The 11,910-nt window shown below is 45.1% G+C and overlaps 1 protein-coding gene across 1 annotated transcript; it reads left to right on the forward strand.

The window, feature by feature from the left end:
* The first annotated feature begins 1,824 nt into the window (after nucleotides 1–1,824).
* On the forward strand, nucleotides 1,825–11,396 carry brk (brinker). Its single transcript, XM_065488945.1, has 2 exons — nucleotides 1,825–2,027; nucleotides 8,466–11,396. The coding sequence occupies exon 2, from the start codon at nucleotides 8,727–8,729 to the stop codon at nucleotides 10,107–10,109; it is 1,383 nt and encodes a 460-aa protein (XP_065345017.1). The 5' UTR covers nucleotides 1,825–2,027; nucleotides 8,466–8,726; the 3' UTR covers nucleotides 10,110–11,396.
* Nucleotides 11,397–11,910: the final 514 nt, after the last annotated feature.

Here is an 11,910-nt window from a genome sequence, read left to right on the forward strand (position 1 = left end):
GGGTGTTTAAAATCCGTGCGACCTCTTCAGGGTCCAGGGTGACCTCGAAACCCGAGATTCGAATAATGCACACCCAGACAAAGCTAACGGTGTGCAGAAATCCAAAATCGGACCCATAGGGCCAGAGTTATTTAACGGGAAAATTTGCCTGTTTGCAACCTGAGTACCTTCCGTCAGGTATATCACCGGCCCTGGGCAAAATAAATAAAAGATCCACGTAAATTGACGCACAATTTCTCTGGGAGGGTTTTAAGACTAAATTCAACCTGATCGGACCTAAACCACGAGACGCGTTAACACAGAAAAGCCACTAAATATAAAATATGGGCCGCGGAAGCCAAAACGCGGGCCGCTTGACAGTCAAGTCTTGGAAATGTTGACAGTCCGGGCGGCCCACTGGGGTTTCGCCCGGTGCACCCGATTAGCAGTCCGGGCCTGTAATTAAATTCCATTTTACAAAATGCGGTCTTAGCAATTTATAAATAGTAACTTGTAAGGGTCAGGAATTTAAAATAAGATTTTACAGGAAAATTTTTGACGTGGACACTTTTTAGGATAAACGTTTAGGCCCATTAAAGAAGACAACGTGGTAAAACAGTATTAAAATGCAATTTCATCTTTTCTTTAAACATGTTTTTACTGATGTAAATGAGATCATGCAATATTGACCAAAAATTTGAAATTATTTTAAAACATAGTTCCTGTCTTGTCCTGTTCCTGTAAAGTATTTTCTAGTCCTGCCGAAATTCCAGGGAAACAAGATTTCCTGTTTCCATTTCCTGTCTTGGAAAGGGGAATGAGAAAGGAAGCAGGGCGTTGTCGTGAGGATGGAGTGTCTTTTTTTTAGTTAGCTGCACTAATATAATGTTAATAAATTCGATATTTTTTATGAAAAGGCAACTTTAATGTTGTGCATGTCTTGCGCGCATTTCGCGATTAATAAATCATTGTGATTGATAAAAAAACCAATGAATAGGGGTAGCAGTTCTTTCTCATCCAGCAAGTGGTTAGATCTTGCAACGCTGCCGTTACTCAGTCAGACCACCGAGGGTGAAAGACCTGCTTCACAATTTAGGCAATATTATTGTTAGTTAGGGGTGGCGCAGTTTCCCAACGCCGTGTGCTTGGGACAACCGTGACTAAATATGAAGAATGTAGCATTTTTGACAGGAAACGCGCATTCCACCCCCTTTGGAAATAAAATAAATAAAAAGGATTTGAACGAGTGAGTGAGGTCGGTCGGGGTTTGCCTGCAAAAGAGGACGCAGTTTTATAATAAGCATTCTTTGGGGGAAAAAAGCTAAATTCCTCAAAAAGATTTGGTTTGATGTATATAAATTGAAGTCAATATATGAATGAAAAATAAATAATAATATTTTCCAGCCATCAAAAAAATTAACTTTTAGGCCATAGTCCCTGAAAAAAGTAGAGTCCTCTTGTATTAGAAATCAGGACAATATTCTATGTACCACAAGGACTCTGGAAAAAAGGTGCCGTTCTCGTCATTCATTTACACATTCTTTGGTCACGCATCCATCCATTCATTCTATCTATTAAAAGAATTGGGACATTTTTCTTTTCTTAAGGGATTCCGCGCTGCTGCCGACCTTGAGCCTTGAGCATGAGACAAATTTGGTGTGGCGAGAGCAGCGAATGCATTGTACATATGTGTATGCAGCGGCAGACAGCTCGACGCCGCGTTTTTTCATGAACGACGCCGGTGGAGAGGCTGGCTGCTGTTGAGGTTGAGATCGTGTTGGCGACGCGCAGTCTAGGCAACTGGCGGCGCGGTTGCCATTTCCTCCCGCGAGGAGCGCCTCGGTCGCTCAATGCTTGAAACCACTATCCCACTGGCAGACAGACTGACGTGAGCCAGCGCCGGAGCGAGCGACCGAACGAATTCATTCTTCCCGAATTTTGCTCCTGACCCTATGCGGGAATGTGGTGCAGTTCATACGTGAATGAAACATAGGATACCCTCCGTCGTGTCGCCGATTCTCAAGAAGCTGACCGAGTTCGGACGTCAGGTGAGCATTGCAAACAAACTGTCCCGAGTGTTTGGGTGGCTGGTCCTTCGCCGAGTGTACCTGACCACTACTCATTCATTCATCAATGGTCATTCTAAATTTCCCTGCGAGAAGTGGCGGAGGGTTGGCATAAAATTAAATTTAAATCATTTTCGCTGTGCGTTCGGCCAGCGTCCGCGACAGTGGTTTTCCCCCTTCGCACCGCGTCTGAATCGCGATTTCCGCTCGACTTCTCCACCGTCTGCGTGCAGGGAATTAGGAATCATTTGTCGGCGCGGTCTGCCGACACTTTCGACCGATCGAGGGCATTTTCGTGCGTTGGCCCGAGGGTGTTATTAGGCGATTATGTGTGGGGGCAGGCTGAAAGATCTGCTCAGTGCTTCAAGCGAGCCGAGCAGGGAATTTCGTCGAGGAGGGGGAGCGCGCGGCTGGTACACATAAAAAAACTATGGTTGCTTACTAAGAGCCAGCGACGCCATCATGTCTGGCGGGTTCGGCATGAAAACCGACGGCGGGGGGAGGGGGGCCGCAGCACCGCGACCGAGCCGAGAGCGGCGGCGAGAGCGTCTCGTTTTCTCACACACCGCGGACGAGAGAGCGAACCAAACGAGCTTCGCCAAAGCTAGCAGCAAAGCAGCGGCCGCGAGCGAGCCGGGGCTCCTGCTTGTCTGCCATCGCGAGCACAGGATGCGTAGGCCGTAGCCGCGCTGGCTGGCATGGCATGGCATGGCGCAGAGAGAGGGAATGAAAGAGGCAGATCGCGCGATGCTGGACCCTATCACCGGCCTTTTGTGATTCTCTCTCTACCTGGAGCTCCATTCATTGAAATTCCTGGCATTTATCTTTTTGCCTTTGCGCCTCTCCCACGCTGCTTAATCCAGGACCCAGGAGACTGGACACATTCCTCCCAACTTATGAAATTTGCTAATTTATAAATCAATCCTCAATTCAAGTTAAAAAAGGATATTTTTTACACCTGTTTCGTTTTAAAGTGGATCGATTCAGGGCGGCAATAGATAATAGATTAGATAAATAGATTTTCATTTAATCTAATAAAAAACCTTTTGTTACAATAAAAATTAAAAATTTACAACGCTTGGCCACATTTTCTTGGCAGATTTCGATTCTTCTCGTCAAGATCTGTCCATCAGCGTATTAGGGAAAATCTTAGTTGTGAAATAAAATTGGATTTCAAGTAAGGAAATAATCATCACCATTTGAAAGGCACATTTAAAAAAAAAACTACATTGCTACTTTGGTCAATTTTGGCTTCCAATGGATTCTAAGGGATGCGATGATATATTGTCAGCAAGCATATTCCAGGCTTACGTACTGTCAACCCTCTATAAGCGTAAATAAATGGTTGTGTCTCTCTGTGGCACTTGACAATACTTTTTATTGTTTGGAAATTGTCCTTCGTCATTTTTGTCACAAAATTAATAACTTCCAACGCACCCTACGCTGCATGCAGACAAATAGTAGATGGACCCCTGTAGGTACTATACGTGTTGTGAAGCACACAGAAGCTTGTCTTTGGTCAACAAGCTTTGAAAAAAGGTCTGCATCCATTCATTCATGAAATGTTTTGGTCAAAGCTACGACTCACCATTCAAGCAAGCCAATTTAGCCATTGGCGGTACATTTCAGGAAATTTACCTTTATTAACAAAACATCAGTAATTTTTTTTCATTTCACCGTCTGAATTTAAGGGGTCTTTACTGAAAAATCCTAGAAATTCCTCGTTATCAATGCTTAGAATACATTTGAAGCCAAAATTGACCCAAGTAGCAGTGTAATTTTTAAGTTATAACATGCTTTTCAAATGGTGAGGACTGTCTCCTTATTCAAAATCCTATTCTATTTCACAGCAAAGAGTTTCCCTAAAACGCTGTTGGACAGATCTCGACGAGAGGAATCGAAATCTGCCAAGAAAATGTTGTCAAGCGCTGGAAATTTGAGAGAAAATGTGAATTTTGCCATTTTATATTATTTAAAATTATTGTGACACTCTTTGGCCTGTTACTGACAAGAGATGCGCCTTGACGCTTTGAACAAGAAGCGTAAAATATAAAGAGTTGGAATATCCTTTGAAAGCGTGAGACGAGCACTTGTCCCTCCTAAGCGTGTGAATCGTTGAACCTGGCTGACGCGCACAACACTGGCACCCACAAAATGCACCCTCTCCCTCTTCCCCCGAGTTAACGAAGAGGCTGCATTTGGGCTTGCTCCTCTCATTCGGGTTTCTGACCTCTGCCAAGCAGCACCTAAGCAGCGACTAGCGTACGCGTCAGCCAACAGCCAGCTCCGGGGGGAACTTTGTCAGTCTCGTCCGCGTTTTGGTGAGTAACGTGCCCAGGCATAACATTTATCGTGGTGTTGCACAAATTGTAGAACAATTTTTTTATCGATCCAACACTTGAAATAATTTTAAATTGTCGCCCTGTATCGCTCCACTTCAAATTTCATTGACAAGCGCCCCAATCGTACAATAATAATGGCAAATAAATAAGTTTTTTGCTCTGCTCTCTCTAGCAGTCGCTAGAACTGAATCATTTTTCATTTATTTACTTCAACAACACGATTGTATCGTTATCAATCAATTTATTTATTTATAGCCTCATTTGATGTCAATTTTTTCCACTTATTGCGCGCACTTTCTTTCTTATTCAGGGAGGCCAAACGAGGGTCTAATCGGCGCCGAGATAAAAAGCTTTATCACTTTTCTCGAGAACGAACGTGTTGTTGTGCAGGCGTAGCGAGTTTCGTAGCATTCGATATTACAAGAAAGCGCGAACGGCGACTCTTTAATAATTATTGAATTAAAGAAAATAGCTGTGAGCAGCCGCAAGCGCGATATATGTTGTCATCATTCAGCGCTTTGTCGTAATGAAACTCGCGCATGACTCAAGGCCGCTAGTAATATTTTATCACATATGCACACGCCTCTCTCATGCGCTGCGAAATTTCGAACCGAGAAGGAAGAAGAGCCAGTCTATCCTGCTAAACGCGTTGCTATCTCTGCTCGATTATTTCCACGTGTTTCTCTTTTCCGGATTTGTTGCCTGGCGCGGACGGCTAGCCATGTTCACCGGCGGCCGACAATATTTTAAACGTAAAGTTTGATAGTGCTTAACGGAAGATTTTTAATTTTAATTTTAGATTCTTTTTCACCGGCGGCTGACTGATACCTCTATTTTTTTGACTGTCGATTCTTCGGCCAAAATCGGTTGTGTTGAGAAGTTGTACAAATTTTGCTTGATTTTCAGTTGAAGAAAATTCTACGGAACAATTACTATTTTTTATTTGTAATTTAAAATCTAATTCATTCATTTATCGGCGGCTAATAATATAAACTACTGCGGCCTGTGGGAATCAATTTTGAAACGAAGGAATTTACTAAATTGCTATGTTTCACGAAGGCATGATTGGTTTCAAGCAATTATGACCATGCGTAATTTCCTTTTAATTGGTTTCCTTCCACAAGATGTGCCAAAGAACAAAGAGAGAAGTCAAATCGCTACCGTAGGAACGGCGAGGAAACACACATGTTGCGATTTTATAGGTTTTAGGAGCTTTAAAATTTTCATTGAAGCAAGAAAACATTTATGTGCAGGTCTGAACTGATAAACGCTTCAGGTAGATCAGTACACACCGTTCAAGTTTCCGTCCATAGCCATTGTGACAAATAAGGCATTTCCAGGCCCTTAATGAATTGAATCTCGCGAGCAGAGCAAAAGCATTTTGACTATCCGGATATGGGCTAACCTGTTTAGAAAGGTGCAGAACTGATGATGATGATGATGACGCCATTTGAAAATATGTCGCCTTTTCCGTCTATTCCCTTACGTTAAACCCTGAACAAAAATTACTGGCTCTTTCACAGTGGTTAAACCATTACCATGATTGATTGAGATTTTTTTTTTATGTAAGCAGAATTTTCTTTTTACCATTTCTTTTTTTTTAAAAAACCCTGCATAATTCTGGGTCCTACTTCTACTATCAGTGACACGTCATTTTTCTCTTTGCACTCTTTGATTTTTCCGACTGGGCGTGTTGTCGTATGTATAATTCGGTGTAATCTGTTCGCTCAGCTCGCGTTTTGTTATCGTCCTTGCCTGGCCGCGGCGATCGTGCTGTGCCCGCGGTGTGTGCGTTGTGTGCGCGAAATCCGTGACTCACCCACCACAGCGCGTGGTGTGTCGATCATTCTTTATTCTCGGCGCACCGAGAGAATTTTAGGCGCAGCACCCGAAATAGAAGATGCGCCTGGCGCGCTTTAGGCGAAGCCTTTTTATTCATTGCATGAATTATTTGATTTAACAAACAAACGAACGATTGTCCAATGCGAACAATGCACATTTCGTTATAATTCGCGAGTGCTGATGCCGCTTTGCAAATTTAATGAGAGACTGTATAGAGAGTTGTAAATTTGCTTGCCGATTGTTCGGTTTTATTACATATAAAGGGAACTGATTAATAAATTTATTTTAAATTCTGCTGCTATGCGGTTGCGTCTGTCATTGCTTTTTATTCAATGGAGGAGAGTTTTCCTTTTTTGGGGATGGCGCGAGTAAATAATTAGCCAGCCAGCGCTAAACAATGGATCATGAGTCCGGGGTGCTGATGATTCATTTCAAACAGGTATAAAAAATTTTAAGAAACGCCACTTGCTATCAATTGGTTATTTTAAAATATTTTTTATCTTAAGGCTGCCATTGTTAAAACTGATTATATCTTTACACTAGCTGCCCTTATCCGAAGATGACACGCGATAATTGCGTCAAAAGACACGGCAATTATAGCGCAGCTCTATCTGATTTATGTTCCCACGATTCTTAATCAGCACCAAACTGTGACGGGGATTAATTGTTTTTCCACGAAACAATTAATTTCCTTGTTTGCATTGTATTATTTCAAATTTGCTCTCTTTCTGCCACAGAATCGGCTATAAATGAACCAAGTCATTGACATAACAGCTTGTGCCAATGTCTGCAGTAGTCGAAACAATTTCGAAAGTCGAGTAAAGTAAAACGATGGAAATTGAACTTTCAAAGCGGCACTTGAGAAACCGTGTTGTGTCTCGTTCGAGGATGCTTATCTCGCGGCGGCTGCTTGCGCTGGATAAAGTTCGCGTCTCGTCCTTGCCAGTTTTGTCACGTTTTGCGAGCGACGTTTTGGCATTTTGCTCTCGCCGCTGAGTATGGCCGTGCGGCGGCTGTTGCATCAGATTTCAACTCTTTTTGCCCGAAATAGTTGTAGAATAGCTGTGTGCGTGCCATTCTCTGTACTTCTTTTCATGCCGCGCGCGGCGGCCGTCAATGTTGGTTCAAATAATGGTTTGCGGTTGCTCAAGCCGCCGCGCGTCGCTTCGATTTTGAACGCAGCCAGCTCGAAACAGAGCACACACAGCACTTGAGCACTGAAAAGTGCTGGAATCCATCTTTTTCTCACTTTCTATTTCACGCAGAGCAGACTGCGTGTGTTATTACATGCACAGGTTGCACTTGATCAGACACGAAATATCTCGAGTTACGCGCACACTGGCGCAGCCGCGTGCACATTATATAATTATATCTCTCTTCGCGTCTAATTACTATCTTTCAGTGCACCTCACGCATCAAGCCAGAAAGTTGTTTATCATGCGTGCGTAAACGTTTGTTGGTTGCCTCTCCGGTGCAGCGCACAGCTGCCTTGCAATAAAAAAGTCTTTTGATTTCTTACGCTGGCGTAATTTTCGTCGCGTTATCTTTCTGGTGTTAGACTTTTTCCTTGCTGGAGTCCGGTTCTATTCTAAATCTGACACACGGTGAGTCTTCTTTACATGGTTCATGAAATGGAGCACTGTTTGACCTGTTCGGCACATTTTTCTACTTTTCACTTAGTTTTATCTGCTTGCACGTTTGTTCATTTCGCCCTTGCCGTGGCGTCCGACACTGCGTGCGGTTTTTATTCTAATTGCCAAGCACCAATCGAACCTGCTTTAAGCTCTCTCACAGCAGTTTAATCGATCAGTGGCCGCGCCAACTCGCAACTTGGCCGCACCACTTGACATAAATGCCAAAAATTCCTCGCCGACCTTTTAATCTGCGCCGCCATAGTTACGAGTGTCGCTCGTTTACCTACCGCGCCATTCACGCGTGCAGGGCCGGCCGAAAATCTGTTGCGACCGGGCAATTAACACGCACCGTACGGGGGCCCCTGAGCTGGCGCGTTAAACGAAGCCAGTTTTGCACGTCTCGGTCGCGGGTGTGCGCGGCCGAAATTAAAAATAATTGGCAAACTGCATTAAGCACGTGTTTAAAGAGCTAGAAAAATCAATCCACCTTTTGCAAGTGGACCGGTGCACGTGCTTTTAGAACCGTGTCTTTAATTTTAAATTTGGCATGAATCATGTGAAGCTCTGGTACTAATGTTTTCTTCTCCTGTTCTGCTCCTCAGGCGCCCCTGCTTGCCGTCGGAAAGAGAGAAAAAATTGGCTACCGCGCCTTGTAGCCCAAAGGAGCACACCTGAGCATCAAGATGGCCTCTCAAGAATGAACAACAGTTAAAAAGCGTAAGAAAAAAACCAACACACACGAGACTGAGTGGAGGCAGCGCGAGAGAGAAAGAGAGAGAGAGAACTGGTCCTGCAGCTGTGCGAGTTGGCGAGTGGTGATCACACACAGCAAGGGAGGAGAAGCTGCCTTTTTTTGCTCATTTATGCTGCCGTCGACAATGGACGAGGCGTTAAGCGGCGGCGCGGGCTCGTCTGGAATCTCCTTATGCTCGCCGCTTGCTTTCCGCACAGACAGCTTGGCGGCGATCTCCCCCGTCTCGGCCGGGGACGACGATGACGCCGAATCGTTCAGCACCACGGTGGTGACGCCGCGCCTCTCGGTCCACCACGACGACATCGACATCATCGTCGACGTCGAGGGCGACGACGACGACGACGACAGCAACAGCAGCAAAGCGACGAAAACAGCGTCGGCGCCGACCCCGTCGACCGGCCGTCGCGTTTACACGACGCAATTCAAGCTGCACGTGCTGGACACCTACCGGAATGACAAAGAGTGCAAAGGCAACCAGAGGGCGACGGCGCGAAAATTCGGCATCCACCGACGACAGATCCAGAAGTGGCTGCAGGGCGAGCAAAGTCTCCGCGCCTCGCTCAACAACAACGAACCCGAGATGCCCGTCGAGATGGACGAGGCGCTCAACCTGTGCATGAAACCGGAGGAGCTGCATAATCAGTACAAGGAGCAGCTGATGCTGCACGAGATGAAGCAGCAGGAGGACCGCTGGTCCACGTCGGGCTCGGTGTCTCCGCCGACGGCGCCCCCTTCGGGTGGCAAGCGGCGCTCTTTCACACTGCAGTTCAAACTGGACGTGCTGGACGCGTTCTACCACAACCAATTGTGCGTCAGCAACCAGCGGGCGACGGCGCGTCACTTCAACATCAACCGGCGGCAGGTGCAAAAGTGGCTGACCCAGGAGCAGCAGCTGCGCAGCGAGGCTGCGCTGGCCAGCGCCGACCGCGACTCGTCGGCCAAGCGCCAGCGGCTGGGTCGCAACGTGTGGCCGGTGCCGCCGCAATTGCCGCCGCCGCAGGAGAACCCCCTTTGCCTGGTCGTACGCCCCCGGAACCAATCGACGGCTTTCCGACGCTCTGCCACTCTGGCGTCGCACCCGTACGCATCTGTCCGTTGGCCGCCTCCGCAGGTTCTCGAAGAATCGCGCGAAACTGTGAAGCGCCAATCGTACCCTCTAGGCTTCAAGCTGAAGGTGCTGGACACGTACCACCACAGCCAAGAGTGCAACGGCAACCAGCGGGCCGTGGCCAAGCAGAGCGGCATCAACAGGCGGCAGGTGCAGAAGTGGCTGCAGCAGGAGGACGCGCTGCGCGAGCGCGCGAGGATGTCGATCAAGCCTCTACACTGCGACGTGGACAGCGCGCACACGCTCTCGTCGCCCTTCATGCTGCCAAATCCGCCCTTCGGTTCGCCGCCGTCGATGTCGCCGTCGCCGCCGACGCCACAGATCAATCAGTGCGTCTTCTCACACTACGCCGCGGTCACCTCCTCCGGGCCCAATTTCTGGTGACGTGTGCCCCCCGGCGCCCCCCGCCCCCGCCCCTGTGCCATAGCCTTCTGCTCCTTGCTCAAATGCAGCTACTTGTCGGCCTTTGCCCCGTTGGTTCGACGAAGACAAAGGCTGCCTGCCTTTAACATCCACCCGAGTTTAACAATCATGTACTGACCACCTTTTTTACGAAATCTGTTTTTTTTTTAATAATAATAATTATACGTATATGTTTCAACATTGCTACTGTACTCGACAGATACCTTGTACATATTAACCAAAAACACACAAGATGCTCACTTATTAATTTTACGAGAGGCTATTTTGTATTATAGTTAGTTAAGGAGCTTCCTGAACGTGCCACTATTCCAAAAATGACTCTACGTGCCTTTTCCAGAAATTCACCCTCTGGACAAACTCTCGAGAAAGATTGCCTTTTATACATGCCTGACGAAATGTCCAAATCGAAACTGAGATTTTTACTGCGAAAATTGACTACTAGGAGTAGGTTTACAAGCAAATATTTTTTATATCACGAATAAGGTGAACAATTTTAGGCATATCAAGTTCAAAGAATGGCGCTTTAATAGAAAGTGTAAATATTCAATAGTTAATTGTATCTCGATTCAATCTAATTCGTTCCAAGTAATGTTTCACATTCAGTGAGTGTTATTTGTGGCGCCAAGGCAGCTAAACGTGCTATATTATTGTATATCACTGGCCAGGTCCGTCAATTGATATTATAGAATGATACAGCGCGCGAATCAAACTCAAATAAAGTTTTAACTAAAAACCAGCAGAAAAATATATTTATGATTCCGACAGCAAAGTTAATCCTTCCAATTTTCCAACGCAGCGAAACTGCGCTGCTGGACACGTATTTTAACCAAATTTCTCGCTCACACATATATTCTGCGCTAACACGTGTTGAATGGGCCTCTTGGGATTTTTCTCCCGAAAGTGCCTTTCCTGCTCCACCGATGATGAATCATGCAATCACGCGAACGCAAGCGCTTGTTAAAATGTTGAAGGATGGTCGTCTCAAAGCGAAATGTACCTTATTTTCTTAGATTAAAAGAAAATATTTATTCGGTCTCTTAAATAAATTTGTAAGTCCTTGCAATTAGGGCTCATGAGTTTTCCTCGCAACTTTTTGAAGTGTGAGAGGCTGTTGATATTTTAGAAGGTATATTTTTATAAAAACGAACACGGACTCTTAACAATAAGCAACAAGCTGCTCTATTTATTGAAAAGAAACAATTTACCTTGCGCTTAAAAGAAAAATAAACGATTTCTTTTCTAAATAAACGAAGTGGTGTTTTATTGCTTTCACCCCCCACCTTGCAAAAAATATTATGAAACCACACGTCTATGTTATTTTTACGAGTGCATTTATCTTGATTTTAAATTATTAAAAAAGTATTAAACTATATTAAATGCATATTTTAATTTAGGCTTGACTGATTTTATCATAAGTGCTAAACTAAAAATGAATAAGCTGTGCTATTTCTGAGTTTTATACAGCTGGAAAATTTGCATTAATTCGCATCAGCACCGACTAAATCTGGCACAAACTGGTAAAAACTGCGATTTTCTTATTAAGAAAACTGGAAACTCTCCTCTTTTATTTTGCTCTTTAGTGGTCGACTGTGGCGATCTTGAAAATTCTTGCTGATATACCTCTATGTGCCAGATAAATCTACGTATTTTACATTCTCCAATTCTTGCTCTCGAAATAGGAAAATTCTCGTCAGGGCTCTGAATTTCTCGCATTTTGGCCGCGCACAAAGAGGAGTTTGCCAGTCGCTGACCACATTCGCCC

This window comes from Cloeon dipterum, chromosome 4 (genome assembly GCF_949628265.1).
Source record: "Cloeon dipterum chromosome 4, ieCloDipt1.1, whole genome shotgun sequence".
NCBI classification, from domain to species: Eukaryota; Metazoa; Arthropoda; class Insecta; order Ephemeroptera; family Baetidae; genus Cloeon; species Cloeon dipterum.